At 41.4% G+C, this 17,747-nt stretch overlaps 1 protein-coding gene across 1 annotated transcript; it reads left to right on the top strand.

The window, feature by feature from the left end:
* The first annotated feature begins 6,456 nt into the window (after positions 1–6,456).
* Positions 6,457–15,375, top strand: LOC112073098 (CKLF-like MARVEL transmembrane domain-containing protein 8). The gene is given in 6 exon segments (XM_070440035.1): positions 6,457–6,722; positions 12,243–12,416; positions 13,286–13,322; positions 13,923–13,957; positions 13,960–14,004; positions 14,735–15,375. Coding segments are annotated over 6 exon segments (510 nt in total). The 5' UTR covers positions 6,457–6,590; the 3' UTR covers positions 14,822–15,375.
* The last annotated feature ends 2,372 nt before the right edge of the window (positions 15,376–17,747 follow it).

Genomic DNA, 17,747 nt, shown 5'->3' with positions numbered 1-17,747 from the left:
ACGGTTTGAAAGGCTATTAGGCGCGACCCACACAAACTAGATGCCATTTCACATCGGTTACATTCACCTTTCGACCTCCCTCTGTTCCGCAGCAACCAGTGATCCGGGTCAACAGCATAAATGTAACAAGTATAACTTTAGTCCGTCCCCTCGCGCCGACTCGGGCGCGAACCAGGAGACCTCTGCACACATCAACAACAGTCACCCACGAAGCATCGTTACCCATCGCTCCACAAAAGCCGCGTCCCTTGCAGAGCAAGGGGAACACTACACTATAAGGTCTCAAAGCGAGTGACGTCACCGTTTGAAAGGCTATTAGTGCGCACCACCGCTAACTAGCTAGCCATTTCACATCGGTTACACTTGCAAGCCTTCCCCTTTTTCCTCTGAACGTAACAATGGGCATTACGGCCGAACAGTTCTATTTTGTTTCATCAGACAGCAAGGACATTTCTCCAAAAAGTAGGATCTTTGTCCCCATGTGCAGTTGCAAACCGTAGTCTGTTTTTTTATGGCAGTTTTGGAGCAGTGACTTCTTCCTTGCTGAGCGGCCTTTCAGGTTATGTCGATATAGGACTTGTTTAACTGTGGGTATAGATACTTTTGTACCTGTTTCCTCCAGCATCGTCAAAGATCCTTCACTGTTGTTCTGTGATTGATTTGCACTATTCCCACCAAAGTACGCTCTTCTCCAGGAGCCAGAACGCGTCTACTTCCTGAGTGGTATGACGGCTGCGTGATCCCATGGTGTTTATACTTGCGTACTATTTTTCGTACTGATGAATGTGGTACCTTCAAGCGTTTGGAAATTGCTCCCAATGATGAACCAGGCTTGTGGAGGTCTATAATTGTTTGGCTGATTTCTTTTGATTTTCCCATGTCAAGCAAAGAGGCACTGAGGTTGAAGGTAGGCCTTGAAATACATCCACAAGTAACTCCAATTGACTCAAATTAGGTCAAATAGCCTATCAGAAGCTTCTAAAGCCATGACATAATTTTCTGGAATTTTCCAAGCTGTTTAAAGGCACAGTCAACTTAGTGTATGTAAACTTCTGACCCACTGGAATTGTGATACAGTGAATTTAAGTGAAATAATCTGTCTGTAAACAATTGATGGAAAAATGACTTGTGTCATGCACTTAGTAGATGTCCTAACCGACTTGCCAAAACGATAGTTTGGTATCAAGAAATTTGTGGAGTGGTTGAAAAACGAGTTTTAATGACTTCAACCTAAGTGTACGTAAACTTCCGACTTCAACTGTATATTTTTCTATAGTCTTTCATCCTATATTCGTCTGTTCCATACACTTGAAATTGACTGAAATGACTGTAAAATGGTGTGCATATATTTTTTTTTATACAGGGGTGAGAGGATTTGCCAGGTCTGGTTTTGAACATCCAGTTTGGTCTAAAGACATTGAGTTAATTAATTCCCTTGGTGTTGGCTGCTTTTTCAGCCCTTCAATGCTTCTTCCTAATGGCTTACTTGTTCTGTTTGAGAACCGGACGCGGAGGAAGGAAGAGGAAAATAAAGCGATTCCGACCCATCCCTTCTCTCCATCCTCCTCTTTCTAAATCAGCCACTCCAGAGACCATAAAAGACCTTCTGCTCGTGATAAAAATATTATTCTGCTAGTTTCATTTTCTTTTCCAATCATGCTCCAAAAACATCATTGTTCCACTTCAAATACATTATTGTTCCATGATTATGACAACACTCCATGACAACACTCCTTCCGTGGCTCCAACTGCTCTTAAACGCTAGTAAAACCAAATGCATGCTTTTCAACCGTTCGCTGCCTGCACCCGCACGCCCGACTAGCATCACCACCCTGGACGGCTCCGACCTAGAATATGTGGAACATCTATAAGTACCTAGGTGTCTGGCTAGACTGCAAACTCTCCTTCCAGACTCATATCAAACATCTCCAATCCAAATCAAATCAAGAATCGGCTTTCTATTCCGCAACAAAGCCTCCTTCACTCACGCCGCCAAACTTACCCTAGTAAAACTGACTATCCTACCGATCCTCGACTTCGGCGATGTCATCTACAAAATAGCTTCCAACACTCTACTCAGCAAACTGGATGCAGTTTATCACAGTGCCATTCGTTTTGTTACTAAAGCACTTTATACGACCCACCACTGCGACCTGTATGCCCTAGTGGCTGGCCCTCGCTACATGTTGTCGTCAGACCCACTGGCTCCAGGTCATCTACAAGGCTATGCTAGGTAAAGTGCCGCCTTATCTCAGTTCACTGGTCACGATGGCTACCATCCGCAGCACGCGCCCACGCAGCAGGTGTATCTCACTGATCATCCCTAAAGCTAAAACCTCATTTGGACGCCTTTCCTTCCAGTTCTCTGCTGCCTGCGACTGGAACGAATTGCAAAAATCTCTGAAGTTGGAGACTTTTATCTCCCTCAACAACTTTAAAAATCTGCTATCCGAGCAGCTAACCGATGGCTGCAGCTGTACATAGTCCATCTGTAACTACCCACCCAATTTACCCTACCTCACCCCATACTGCTTTTATTTATTTACTTTTCTGCTCTTTTGCACACCAGTATCTCTTCTTGCACATGAATACTGATGATTTATCACTCCAGTGTTAATCTGCTAAATTGTAATTATTCGATTTATTGCCTACCTCATGCTTTTTGCAGTTCCTCTGGACCTGTGTGATTCTACCAAGGCTTTATAGTATTAATCTGAAGTATAGAGACTTATAACTACAGCCAGACAATGGAGGTTATACCTATTAATTATTGTGTTAAATCTAAAATGTATTCTCAGGCAGGATTAAGTATTGACTAATACAAAGCCTGTTTACTGCAGGTAATTACTATGATCATTCTATTATAATCTCATTGAGATCAATGTGTCTCTGTTGAATTCACAGAATGAATCTGCATACTATGAGTTTATTTATCAGGCTGTATCCCTGAACCATCTCTTTACTCTACATCGATAAATCAGAATGCCTCTTAAAAGGTGAATTACTTGCGATATTGTAACTCCTTGTTTTAACTTAAATATATACCTCAAATGTGTAAGTAATTTGAGGGAAAGGGGGTAATATCAGTAATTTAAGGGAAAGGGGGTAATATCAGTCATTTAAGGGAAAGGGGGTAATATCAGTAATTTAAGGGAAAGGGGGTAATATCAGTAATTTAAGGTAAAGAGTGTAATATCAGTAATTTAAGGGAAAGAGGGTAATATCAGTAATTTAAGGGAAAGAGGGTAATATCAGTAATTTAAGGGAAAGGGGGTAATATCAGTAATTTAAGGGAAAGGGGGTAATATCAGTAATTTAAGGGAAAGGTGGTAATACACCTTGATGAAGCATTGGATTGCAGACAAATAAATAATTGATGATCCATTCTTTTTATTCACTACCACACTGACTGATAACAATACTCTTCCTGCTCATTGTCTAGAAACCACCATTAAAAATGTTAAAAGAGAATGTGTTCACTCCTCAAATGAATCAGGGAATGTCATGTTGATGTGTGTCTGAGGACAGATAGATGGCCTGTATGTTCCTATCCCACCTGTCTGGAAAAGATAGGCCTAATAATGGCAACGGAATGCTGTCCAACAATAAAATGCATTATTRACGTTTTCACCTTTATTTAGTTAAGTGATAATGCCGGAGAAGCTGGTGTTTGGAGGATATATTGGCATGGGTGTTGTTGGCAAACCATGCCAATATATCCTCCAAACACCGGCTTCTCTGGCATTATCACTTTTATACAACAGGTTACCAACATATTCAAATAATGATTGACATATTTTCATATTTTTATGAATTTATTCATACTATTTTATCCTTCCACAAGATATAGATATAGTCCCATTCTTATGCCTTGCTTGCTAGCTAGCCAACTACGGCTAACTTACAGTCACGTCAAACAGTTTAAGCTGTTATTCTCGGGAAATTTAGTTGGATACATCCATAACAATGAGTTAATAAGCCTCGATTTCACCCGCCRTAGGAAATGTTAGGACACTGTTTTTCAGAGGAGCTAGCCAACAACACAGCTAACACAATCACTTCAAACTGAAGTTGGAAAGACTGCAAACTAGCTGCACTTCGTTTCATTTGACCTGCTTTTTATTGACATTTCTTTGTATATATCCATACAAATGATGCCAACTGATTCATGATTTTGACTGGATGACAAACGCTGCCTGCCTGTCTGTCTCCTCCTGACACGTTCATTACTTTGGGACAGTTGGAGATCGAATTTGAATATTGAAACAATGTTGCAAATGTTGGAGAGACAGACCACAAGGTTTATACAAATCTCCGCTGTTAAATGTTAGTCTAAAAGAAATGTGTAGATGCTTTTTATAGTGGAGATCAAGTTAATAAGTTGTCTGGCTGAGCTGATGAGACAGTCAGATTGAAAATGTTTTTATTTTTTATTTAACCTTTCTATACTATTCTACTGTATTTTAGTCTATGCCGCTCTGACATTGCTCGTCCATATATTTGTCTATTCTTAATTCCATTCCTTACTTAGATTTGTGTGTATTGGGTATATGTTAAATTGTTAGATATTGCTGCACTGTCAGAACTAGACACACAAGCATTTTTTTATTTATTTTTTATTGAACCTTTATTTAACTAAGCAAGTCAGTTAAAAACAAATTCTTATTTACATTGTTTGCCTACATTTTAGCGTCATAGATTTAGCCGGTGGTAACTTGTGGAATAGACACTGGCTGGAATGCGGTTTTAACCAATCAGCATTCAGGATTAGACCCACCTGTTGTATAATTAAGTAATAAAGCATGAGGGGGTTTGGTATATAGCCAATATACCACTGCTAAGGGCTGTTCTCCAGTAGGCCGTCATTGTAAATAAGAATTTGTTCTTAACTGACATGCCTAGTTAAATAAAGGTACAAAAAATATATATATAAAATGATGCACAACGCATCGCGGGGTGCCTGGACACAGCCCTTAGCCGTGGTATATTGGCCATACACCACAACCCCCCGAGGGGCCTTATTGCCTCTATAAACTACTAACCAACGTAATTAGAGCAGTAAAAATAAATGTTTTGTCATACCATGGTATACCACGGCTATCTGCCAATCAGCATTCAGGGTTCAAACCACMCAGTTTATAATCATAAATAAACAATGCAAACAACAAAGTGGATGTGTGTTTGATRAAGGTTACCATGGAGTGTCCCAGTGATATTTTGGCCTCCATACCATGTGGGTGTATAGTGGACGTAAAACAAAAAATAATTATGAACATTCTAAAACGACATCACAAGATGTAGCAGAGTTAAACACAAGTCACTTATGAATTAATTGATTAAGTCCTGTTTTGCATTTATTTATTCGTGATGAGGAGGGTTCCCAGATAGGAGCCTAGTATKAACACACAATGCCTCTCCCCACTGCTCTCTCAACCTGTCCCTGGCCATGCACTCCCCTTCAGTTTGTTACAGGGTGAACTTAAGTGTCCATACTTATATTTCTAGCATTATTAACACGTGTATAATATTTTGTTGTGATGTAATTACATCGCCTATTTCGAGTATTGTTATGTTGGTTGTTAAGACAATGCACAAGTTGTAGTTAAGCCTCGAGGCTGTTTTCACATTTTCCTTTCCCCATGATCTTTGTCTGTCTATATGCTGCCATCTGCTGGTACAGTTTAGACATCACCACAGAACACATTTATTGCTGTCACACTGAGGACATGATGATGGATATCGAGTTTCTAACTGGAGAGAGTAGTAACTAATCAATGATTGAAAACTACATCAACAACTGTCTGATTTAGTGAAGGTACATTAGGCCATGACTATGGTCCTTATTGGACATGCACCAGCAGGTTTAGACAGTGGTTAACTGAACACACACTGTTCTGTTTGACCAAAAGGCACACTGTACTGTATCTGTTTGAGCAAGGGTGCGACTACAGTTTAGTAGATTAATAATCTACAGCTAACCTGCATCATGCACACCTTTTGAAGTGAGACAGCCTGCTGTCATAGCCCTTACGAAAAAAGATTGTAGTCAGAGTGCAGTATGGAGCGATTATTGCGTCCAAAATAACACAGCCGACTGCAGTTACTGCACTTTTACCTCAGTTTCAAAACTACAATCAGCATTCTGCTGGCTAGGTCTCTCTTCCGTCTTTGGCTATAGATTGTTCCTGCTCGGGTCCTCTGAAATACAGCACCCTATGCAAAACATTACCAACCAAAGGCAATACTTTCTGGCAGCCTGATTTACCTATCATCAAAAATAAGTTCCTCTTTATGCAACCACTCTCAACTCAGTGACATTTAGGGAATGGTGTAGGCCTAACTGACCAAATTATGTTGAACATACAGTAGGCTTTGTTATACGACGACAGAATGGCATTCAGACAGGTCATAGATATTATTATCTAAAATAAACAAAAACGAGTTGATTCACAACAAATTTAGAGTTCCGCGGAAGTCTTGTCGTCTACTCAGGAAAGACGCACAATGGCCATCTTTCCCACCTTCCTTTTATTAGAGTAGCACGATTTATTAGAGGGGCAGGATCCAAACTCGGAAGATCGATATTGAAGATGGAAGGAGCAGCGACGCGCACTGTGATAACGTCTACCAGCAGCAGCACCGACAACTTTGCCACATCTACTCTGGCATGCGATAGGCACTTTTTTCGCACTGCTACGGGGCTCCTCGTTTTCGCAGAAATAGTAAGTAGTCAAGTTTCAAGATTCAAGCTGTAGGCTACGTGTTACGCATGGTACATCTTCCAAAGACATGCTTACTTGCAGGTTCCTTCTAGATCATGCAACAACAATAAGACATAATTAAGGTTAAGAATACGAACATAAATTACACAAACATTTTATAGTAGCATAAGTATAATTCAAGAAAGCACATTTTATAGTCCAATATTTACACGTGTATTGGGAGAGGTTGGGGGGGGGGGGGGGGGGGGGGGGGGGGGGGGGGGGGGGGGGGGGGGGGGGGGGCAGTGTATAAACTGGGCAGTATGACAAGAGTCTGGTAGAAAATCAATCAAGTTGTTTGGTCACATACATGTGTTTAGCTGATGTTATTGCGGGTGTAGCAAATTGGCTCGAGTGACTCGTCTAAGGCACTGCATCTCAGTGAAGAGGTAGATTTGATCCAGGCTGTATCACATCGGCTGATTTTTGCTCATTCTTCAAGGCAAAACTGCTCCAGCTCCTTTAAGTTGGATGGGTTCTGCTGGTGTACAGCAATTTTAAGTCATACCACAGATTCTCAATTGGATTGAGGTCTGGGCTTTGATAGGCCATTCCAAGACATTTAAATGTTTCCCCTTAATAAACCACTCAAGTGTTGCTTTAGCAGTATGCTTAGGGTCATTGTCCTGCTGGAAGGTGAACCCTCGTCCCAGTCTCAAATCTCTGGAGACTGAAACAGGTTTCCCTCAAGAATTTCCCTGTATTTAGCACCATCCATCATTCCATCAATTCTGACCAGTTTCCCAGTCCTTGCCGATGAAAAACATTCCCACAGCATGATGCTGCACCACAATGCTTCAGAGTGGGGATGAGGTTCTCGGGGTTATGAGAGGTGTTGGGTTTACCTCAAATATAGCATTTACCTTGATGGCCAAAAAGCTCAATTTTAGTCTCATCTGACAGAGTACATTCTCCCATATGTTTGGAGAGTCTCCCACATGCCTTTTGGTGAACACCAAATGTGTTTGCTTATTTTTTTCTTTAAGCAATGGCTTTTTTCTGGCCACTCTTCCGTAAAGCCCAGCTCTGTGGAGTGTACACCTTAAAGTGGTCCTATGGACAGATATCCAATCTCCGCTGTGGAGGTTTGCAGCTCTTTCAGGGTTATCTTTGGTCTCTTTGTTGCCTCTGATTAATGCCCTCCTTGCCTGCTCCGTGAGTTTTGGTGGGCGGCCTCTCTTGGCAGTTTTGTTGTGGTGCCATATTCTTTCTTTTTTTATCATGGATTTAATGGTGCTCCGTGGGATGTTCAAAGTTTTGGATATTTTTTATAACCACCCTGATCTGTACTTCTCCACAACTTTGTCCCTGACCTGTTTGGAGAGCCCCTTGTCTTCAGGGTGCCACTTGCTTGGTGGTGCTCCTTGCTTAGTGGTGTTGCAGACTCTGGGGCTTTCAGAACAGGTGTTATATATCTGAGATTATGTGACAGATCATGTGACACTTTTTTTAACTAATTATGTAACTTCTGAAGGTACAGCTGAAGTCGGAAGTTTACATACACCTAGCCAAATACATTTTAACTCACTTTTTCACAATTCCTGACATTTAATCCTAGTAAACATTCCCTGTCTTAGGTCAGTTAGGATCACCACTTTATTTTAAGAATGTGAAATGTTAGAATTAGTAGAGAGATTATTTCTTTCAGCTTTTATTTCTTTCATCACATTCCCAGTGGGTCAGAAGTGTACATACACTCATTAGTATTTGGTAGCATTGCCTTTAAATGGTTTAACTTGGGTCAAACGTTTCGGGTAGCCTTCCACAAGCTTCCCACAATAAGTTGGGTGAATTTTGGCCCATTCCTCCTGACAGAGCTGGTGTAACTGAGTCAGGTTTGTAGGCCTCCTTGCTCGCACATGCTTTTTCAGTTCTGCCCACAAATATTCTATAGGATTGTGGTCAGGGCATTGTGATAGACACTCCAATACCTTGACTTTGTTGTCCTTAAGCCATTTTGCCACAACTTTGGATGTATGCTTGGGCTTATTGTCCATTTGGAAGACCCATTTTCGACCAAGCTTTAGCTTCTGACTGATGTCTTGAGATGTTGCTTCAATATATCCATATCCATTAAATTGTTTAACTTGGGTCAAATGTTTTGGGTAGCTTTCCACAAGCTTGTGAAAGTGAAATTTACTGTCTGTACATTTTTGGGGAAAAATGACTTGTGTCATGCACAAAGTAGATGTCCTAACCGACTTGCCAAAACTATAGTTTCTTACAAGAAATTGTGGAGTGGTTGAAAAACGAGTTTTAATGACTCCAACCTAAATGTATGTAAACTTCCGACTTAACTTTAATTGGTTGCACCAGATCTATTTAGGGTTTTCATAGTAAAGGGAGTGAATACATATGCATGCACCACTTTTCCGTTTAATTTTCTTTTTAATAAATTATTTTTTTCATTTCACTTCACCAATTTGGACAATTTTGTGTTTGTCCATTACATGAAATCCAAATAAAAATCTATTTAAATTACAGGTTGTAATGCAACAAAATAGGAAAAACGCCAAGGGGATGAATACTTTTGCAAGGCACTGTACATATGAGATGAGTAATGCAAGATATGTAAACATTATTAAAGTGACATTTAAAGTGGCTAGTGTTCTATTTATTAAAGTTGCCAATGATTTCAAGTCTGTGTACATAGGCGGCAGCCTCTCTGTGCTAGTGATGGCTATTTAACAGTCTGATGGCCTTGAGATAGAAGCTGTTTTTCAGTCTCTCGGTCCATTTTTGATGCACCTGTACTGACCTCGCATTCTGGATAACAGAGAGATGAACAGGCAGTGGCTCGGGTGGTTGTTGTCCTTGATGGTCTTTTTGGCCTTCCTGTGACATTGGTTACTGTAGGTGTCCTGAAGGCAGGTAGTGATGCGTTGGGCAGACGCACCATCCTCTGGAGAGCCCTGCGCTTGTGGGCGGTGCAGTTGACATACCAGGCGGTGATACATCCTGACAGGATTCTCTCAATTCTGCATCTGTAAAAGTTTGTAAGGGTTTTAGGTGACAAGCTATTGCGCCTTCAGCTGGTCTGCGCATGCTCTGAGTTGTGATGTCAGTGTGTAGTATGAATGTAAATGTGTGTACGTCTATATGGGCGTGTGCATGAGGGTGCATGTGTGCTAAGTTGAGGAGAATCAGAGCAGGTGGTCAGTCCAGTTCAATTGTTCAACAGCCTGATGGCTTGTAGATACAACAGGCTCAGAGACAGTTTCTATCAGACTTCATGCTCTGACCGTCTGCCAGATGTTAAGGGAGGGAGAGAACAGCTTGTGACTGGGGTGTGTGGGGTCCTGGATGATGCTGCATGACTTCCTCAGGCACTGTTTCGAGTAGATGTACTGGATAGGTGAGCACGGTCCATGATGTACTGGCGTCTCACCACCCGCTGGAGGGCCTTGCGGTCGTATACGGAACAATTCCCGTACCAGGCCGTGGTGCAACCGGTTAGGACATTCTTGATGGTGCAGGGCTAGTATTTGGAGAGGACCCGGGGCGGCATGATGTTGTGCCTTCTTGACAACAGTGGAGGTGGTGTTGGTCCATGACACGTCCTCGGTGATGTGGACACCGAGGAACTTAAAACTAGTGACTCTCTCTACTGCAGTCCGGTTGATGTGGATCGGGACATGTTCACACCCCTGGGGCACCCCTGAGTTAAGAGTCAGTGTGGAGGAGGTGTTGTTGACAATCCCCACAGCCTGTGGTCTACCCCTCAGGGAGTTCAGGATCCAGTTGCAGAGAGTGATGTCCTAACTGCAGCACAAACATATTTGTGTCCAAGTTCAATATAATAATTTATTGAAATCACTATGGCAGTGGCTTTTACCATCTTTCTCACAATAACTGCCATCAGAATTCATGGAGGGAATCAATACCGCTTTGTTGATTAAACAAATTAAACACATTATGAAGATCAGACATTTTATATTGTTCATACCTTGTATCACATGGCTAATTGTACCCTTATCATAGGGGCACAATTAGTTCTGATAAAGGGAAGAGTTGGCCATTTGCTGAATTCCATTACTTTTATACAGATTTGCATTCTGTTCGACCTGTATATTTTATGTGCATTTTATACACATTTTGCATAGGCTAATGACCTGTATGACATTTTTTCACAGATGGTGACGTGACATTGTATTGAAAACTGCACTGAACTGAAGATTCAATTATTTCAAAATTTTCAAGGAAATATAACTGGAGAAAATTACCATAATGTCAACCTACTTCCTGTAATATAGGCTACTTCCTGTAATATAGCTTACTTCCTGTAATATAGGCTACTTTCTGAAAAATAGGCTACTTTCTGAAATATAGGATACTTTCTGTAATATAGGATACTTTCTGTAATATATACTACTTTCTGTAATATAGACTACTTTCTGCAATATAGAATACTTTCTGTAATATAGGCTACTTTCTGTAATATAGGATACTTTCTGTAATATAGGATACTTTCTGTAATATAGGATACTTTCTGTAATATATACTACTTTCTGTAATATAGACTACTTTCTGAAATATAGGATACTTTCTGTAATATATACTACTTTCTGAAATATAGGATACTTTCTGTAATATAGACTACTTTCTGTAATATAGGATACTTTCTGTAATATAGACTACTTTCTGTAATATATACTACTTTCTGTAATATAGAATACTTTCTGTAATATAGAATACTTTCTGTAATATAGAATACTTTCTGTGTAGACAGACATTGGTTCTCAGTACAGTGTTTTATTTTTCTTCGGAAAGGGAAGTTGCTTAAAAAACAAGGTCAGTTTCATTGTCCCTTTTCCTTCCAGCATCAGAGGAGAATGTRACCAARAGAGTCTCCTCTTCCACTTAGGCCAGACATTCTTTTTTCCTGTGACATGAAGCAACCAATGAAACATTCTTTTCTTTTAATAACAGGAAGGGAGGTTTGCAGTGTAACAGAGGACAAAACGTCCCATTATTTACAGTAGCATGCAGTATAACAAACGGCATCTATAGATTTATCATGATCAATGTGTGACGACATTCTGTCAGATCAGATAGGTGTCAGTCAGCTGCGGGTTTAATTTCGGTTCCAGCAATACAAACTATGAAAATCACTGGCAATTATGTTATACTTTGTATAGCTGTTGTACTGTTTTAGATRAGAGTTTGCAGGTAAACAGATCACTCTACACTGCACTGGATCCTGTGCATATGATTTGATTTGATTTGATTTAGGCTATATTATTTCCTTTCCTTGTAATGTCTTTCTACAGTATGCCATCAAGATAAGCACAGCAAATGCATTTAAATACATGATAAGGTAGACACCACYAGACTACAGCCATCACTGACYATGTGTGCGTCCCAAATGGCATCCTATTTACTTTCTACTGGAGCCCTATGGGCCCTGTTAAAAAGTAGTGCACTATAAAGGGAATAGGATGCCATTTGGAATACTGGCTATCTGCTTCCCTGTCCCCTCAGGTGTTTGGTCTGCTGGTATGGATGCTGATAGCAGGGACAGAGTACTTCCGTGTGTCTGCCTTTGGGTGGGTCATGTTTGTGGCCATCTTGTACTGGGTCCTGACGGTCATCTTCCTCATCATCTACCTGACCACGGCTTACAACAGGATCCCTCAGGTCCCCTGGACAACTGTGGTATGACACATACTATGACACATAATACAACAGCACATTATTTGAAACTTGACTGTTTGAGGTTGTTTATGTATGTATCTAGTAATTGAATAATTGTGGACTATTTATGTAACAGAAAACCAATGGAGTTAATTGCCTTGATGGTTTTGGGGGAGAGAGCAAATAGATGAACCAAGTCTTTATGAATGTGATCAAATGAAACCATCTATAATGTGTATACTACCCTACAGTATCTGAGCCAGCAGGAATCCTGTTGTTGTCATTCTACAGGGTCTGTTCTTCAACAGTAGTGCTACAGGTGATGTATGTGGTGTTCTACAGGGTCTGTTCTTCAACAGTAGTGCTACAGTGATGTATGTGGTGTTCTACAGGGTCTGTTCTTCAACAGTAGTGCTACAGTGATGTATGTGGTGTCCTACAGGGTCTGTTCTTCAACAGTAGTGCTACAGTGATGTATGTGGTGTTCTAACAGGGTCTGTTCTTCAACATTAGTGCTACAGTGATGTATGTGGTTTCTACAGGGTCTGTCTTCAACATTAGGCTACAGTGTGTATGTGGTGTTCTACAGGGTCTGTTCTTCAACAGTAGTGCTACAGTGATGTATGTGGTGTTCTACAGGGTCTGTTCTTCAACAGTAGTGCTACAGTGATGTATGTGGTGTTCTACAGGGTCTGTTCTTCAACAGTAGTGCTACAGTGATGTATGTGGTGTTCTACAGGGTCTGTTCTTCAACAGTAGTGCTACAGTGATGTATGTGGTGTTCTACAGGGTCTGTTCTTCAACAGTAGTGCTACAGTGATTGTATGTGGTGTTCTACAGGGTCTGTTCTTCAACAGTAGTGCTACAGTGATGTATGTGGTGTTCTACAGGGTCTGTTCTTCAACAGTAGTGCTACAGTGATGTATTGTGTTTTCTACAGGGTCTGTTCTTCAACAGTAGTGCTACAGTGATGTATGTTGGTGTTCTACAGGGTCTTTTCTTCAACAGTAGTGCTACAGTGATGTATGTGGTGTTCTACAGGGTCTGTTCTTCAACAGTAGTGCTACAGTGATGTATGTGGTGTTCTACAGGGTCTGTTCTTCAACAGTAGTGCTACAGTGATGTATGTGGTGTTCTACAGGTCTGTTCTTCAACAGTAGTGCTACAGTGATGTATGTGGTGTTCTACAGGGTCTGTTCTTCTTCAACAGTAGTGCTACAGTGATGTATGTGGTGTTCTACAGGGTCTGTTCTTCAACAGTAGTGCTACAGTGATGTATGTTGTTCTACAGGTGTTCATGCTGTTTTCAACAGTAGTGCACAGTGATGTATGTGGTGTTCTACAGGGTCTGTTCTTCAACAGTAGTGCTACATGATGTATGTGGTGTTCAACAGGGTCTGTTCTTCAACAGTAGTGCTACAGTGATGTATGTGGTGTTCTACAGGGTCTGTTCTTCAACAGTAGTGTCAGTGATGTATGTGGTGTCTACAGGGTCTGTTCTTCAACAGTAGTGCTACAGTGATGTAGTGGTGGCAGCAGCAGTGGATGCAGCTTCAACAGCCATGCTGTTAAGGGGCGCCATAACTACAACTGCTGGGTAGCATCCACAGTAAGAAAACCTCCTCAGACCTCCCAGACAGACATTAAAATACATGCCAACTGTGGGCCTCCCGGGTGCGCAGAGTGGTCTAGGGCACTGCATCGCAGCGCGTACTGCGCCACCAGAGTCTCTGGGTTCGCGCTCTGTCGCAGCCGGCCGCGACCGGGAGGTCCGTGGGGCGACGCACAATTGGCCCAGCGTCGTCCGGGTTAGGGAGGGTTTGGCCGGTAGGGATATCCTTGTCTCATCGCGCTCCAGTGACTCCTGTGGCGGGCCGGGCATAGTGCGTGCTAACCAAGGGGGCCAGGTGCACGGTGTTTCCTCCGACACATTGGTGCGGCTGGCTTCCGGGTTGGAGGCGCGCTGTGTTAAGAAGCAGTGTGGCTTGGTTGGGTTGTGCTTCGGAGGACGCATGGCTTTCGACCTTCGTCTCTCCCGAGCCCGTACGGGAGTTGTAGCGATGAGACAAGATAGTAATTACTAGCGATCGGATACCATGAAAATTGGGGAGAAAAGGGGGTTAAAATAAATAAAAAAATCACGCCAACAATATGATTTATAATTACAGCGATATTAAAATATACACTATTAAAATGCCAAATATATGCCTACAAGTCAGATAAGAGAGGTATGATGCCACTGTACCATCCAGAATGCTATCTATTTGCTATKTATTAAGCCTACTCAAACTCATACCCAGTATTGTACTGAATTATGTTTTCATCCGTCTMTTTTTCAGTTCTTTGCCTTCCTGGTCACGCTCTGCTATGCAGGAAGTACATATTTAAGTTTTAAATCGTGGAGATCAAGGGATGAGGAACAATAACCAATCACAAAGGACAGCTAAAGTATATCCATTWTGGAACACATGAAGAATGCAACAACCACTCCTTCCCTTTGGAAMGCATTTCTCTATTATTTGATTTCTGTTATATTTCTGTTGTTTTGGAGTCATGGTGTGTTTCATCTGTTGGAATGACAGAGCCTGAACCTCAGTGGTGTTTTTACTTCTTATGAACTCATGAYTTTTTTAAAATTKCATTTGGATGAAAATGACTGAAGCTAATAAAGTGMCTYTTCTGTTTTTCTGAAGCTGGAGATCAAAGCTTTAACTCCAATATTAAAATGGATTGGACAGTAATGTTGTCCCACACTAGATGGTGCTACAATACAAGGCTAAGAAACAGGGCTGATGAACATTACAGTCAATTCTCTTTTTCATTATTATTATGTGACCAGTTTCAGGAAACTAGGCGTACTTCACAGGAGTACCTTTTCAATTAGACATTTCTTTTTTCAAAAGATGTTTTTTGGCGGAAATACCTACTCGAACATGTGAACTTACATGTGCCTTAATTGCAAACTTGTATGCCATCTGTAAATACGAATAAAAATGTAAATTACAAGCCTAGTTGGTTTAGCCACAGAAAAAGACAGCAACCTTCTTGCTAGCCATGATTGGCTGAGATAATGAGTGGGCTGGACATGCCAAGAGATGAGTTTGGATTGGTCTGCCATTTAGCACGCGTCTGTCTATTTGAGCTGGTCAGTATGTGTTGGTAATCCTGTCTAACGCAGCTTTTTCTTTTAAAATAATGCGTAGTAAAAATGCATACGTGTTGCTCTCCACTTTCTGGAGGACTGAGTTTAGTGGACTTCGAGTATAAGGAGATGGAGAAAACACCTGTCTCCGGATTACATCTTCAAATTTAGGGCAACCATTGCATCCGTGACAGGAGACGCGTCCATGTATATGGGTAAGAAAGTGGTTTTATTTCAAGTTAAAGTGTACTGTTAGCTAGCTAATGTTAGCTGGCTGGCTTGCTAGCTTACGTTACATGTATGATCTTATTATTCGTATCTCAGAGCCATTTGCTTGGCTAGCTAACATTGAACCTGGTTGGTTAGCTACCTGCAGATTCATGCTGGGTAGTAACGTCATGAGTTGGGATTATGGTTCATTGTTTAGCTAGCTATGAGTCAGCTACACTGAACAAAAATATAAATGCAACATGCAACAATTTAGAATATTTTACAGAGTTACAGTTCATATAAGGAATTCAGTCAATTTAAATAAATAAATTAGACCCTAAATTATGGATTTAACATGACTGGGAATACAGATATACATCTGTTGGTCACAAATACCAACAAAAAAAAAGTAGGGGTGGATATCAGAAAACCAGTCAGTATCTGGTGTGACCACCATTTGCCTCATGCTGCACGACACATCTCCTTCGCATAGAGTTGATCTGGCCGTTGATTGTGCCCAAACATGCTAAATGGGTGACATGTCTGGTGAGTAAACAGGCCATGGAAGAACTAGGACATTTTCAGCTTCCAAGAATTGTGTACAGATCCTTGCGACATGGGGCTGTGAATTATCATGCTGAAACATGAGGTGAAGGCGGTGGATGAATGCAACGACAATGGTCCTCAGGATCTCATCACGGTATCTCTGTGCATTCAAATTGCCATTGATAAAAATGGAATTGTGTTCGTTGTCTGCTTATGCCTGCCCATACCATAACCCCACTGCCACCATGCGGCACTCTGTTCACAATGATGACATCAGAAAACCACTCACCCACACAACGTCATACACGCTGTCTCCATCTGGCCGGTATAATTGAAACCGAGATTAATCCGTGAAGAGCACACTTCTCCAGCGTGCCTGTGGCCATCGTAGGTGAGCATTTGCCCACTGAAGTCGGTTACGACGCCAAAGTGCAGTCAGGTCAAGACCCTGGTGAGAATGACGAGCACACAGATGAGCTTCCCTGAGATGGTTTCTGACAGTTTGTGCAGAAATGATTTGGTTGTGCAAACCCACAGTTCCATCACCTGTCTGGGTGGCTGGTCTCAGACGAACCCGCAGGTGAAGAAGCCAGATGTGGAGGTCCTGGGCTGGCGTGGTTACATGTGGTCTGCGGTTATGGAAGTACTGCCAAATTCTTTAAAATGACGTTGGAGGCGGTTATGGTAGAGAAATGAACTTCTCTGACAACAGCGCTCATGAACATTTATGCAGTCAGCATGCCAATTGCACTCTCCCTCAAAACTTGAGACATCTGTTGCATTGTGTTGTGTGACAAAACTGCACATTTTAGAGTGGCCTTTTATTGTTCCCAGTGCAAAGTACACCTGTTTAATGATCATGCTGTTTAATCAGCTTCTTGATATGCCACACCTGTCTTGGCAAAGGAGAAATGCTCACTAACCAATGTAAACAAAACAAATTAGAGAAATAAGCCTTTTGTGTGTGTGGAAAATTTCTGGGAAACATGGGACCAACACTTTACATGTTGCGTTTTTGTTGTTGTTCAGTGTATATACAATGAAAACTTGTCAAAAACACGGTCAAATAGAGGGGGATACATTTACTCAGATTATTTCGTGATTCTGGTCTGAATATACAGTAGGGATGCAGTAGTCAAGCTAACATTTTAGGCTCTATAATAAGCTATAATGTAGCATTGTTCATGGTTTAACAACTATATATTTTTTAAATCACATAATTTCTTTAAGATTTGCAACCATCCCATTGCAGATTCCAAGAACACAGGATGAGATGTTACTATCCTTTGTGCAAGCACTTCCAAGAGTTCATGAACAGTGAGACTGGTGAAATTTGGGGAGCGCATCATCAGTAGTGTACCTTTGGTTCCTAGGGTGTTTCGGCCTTTCACARTATACACCCTCCCCAAAGGCGGCCAGCGACAGGGTGATCAATCTTACGCTTGCGTCCCATT

Source organism: Salvelinus sp. IW2-2015, unplaced genomic scaffold, assembly GCF_002910315.2.
Source record: "Salvelinus sp. IW2-2015 unplaced genomic scaffold, ASM291031v2 Un_scaffold2144, whole genome shotgun sequence".
Taxonomy (NCBI): domain Eukaryota; kingdom Metazoa; phylum Chordata; class Actinopteri; order Salmoniformes; family Salmonidae; genus Salvelinus; species Salvelinus sp. IW2-2015.
This window is presented reverse-complemented; position numbering and strand designations above follow the sequence as displayed.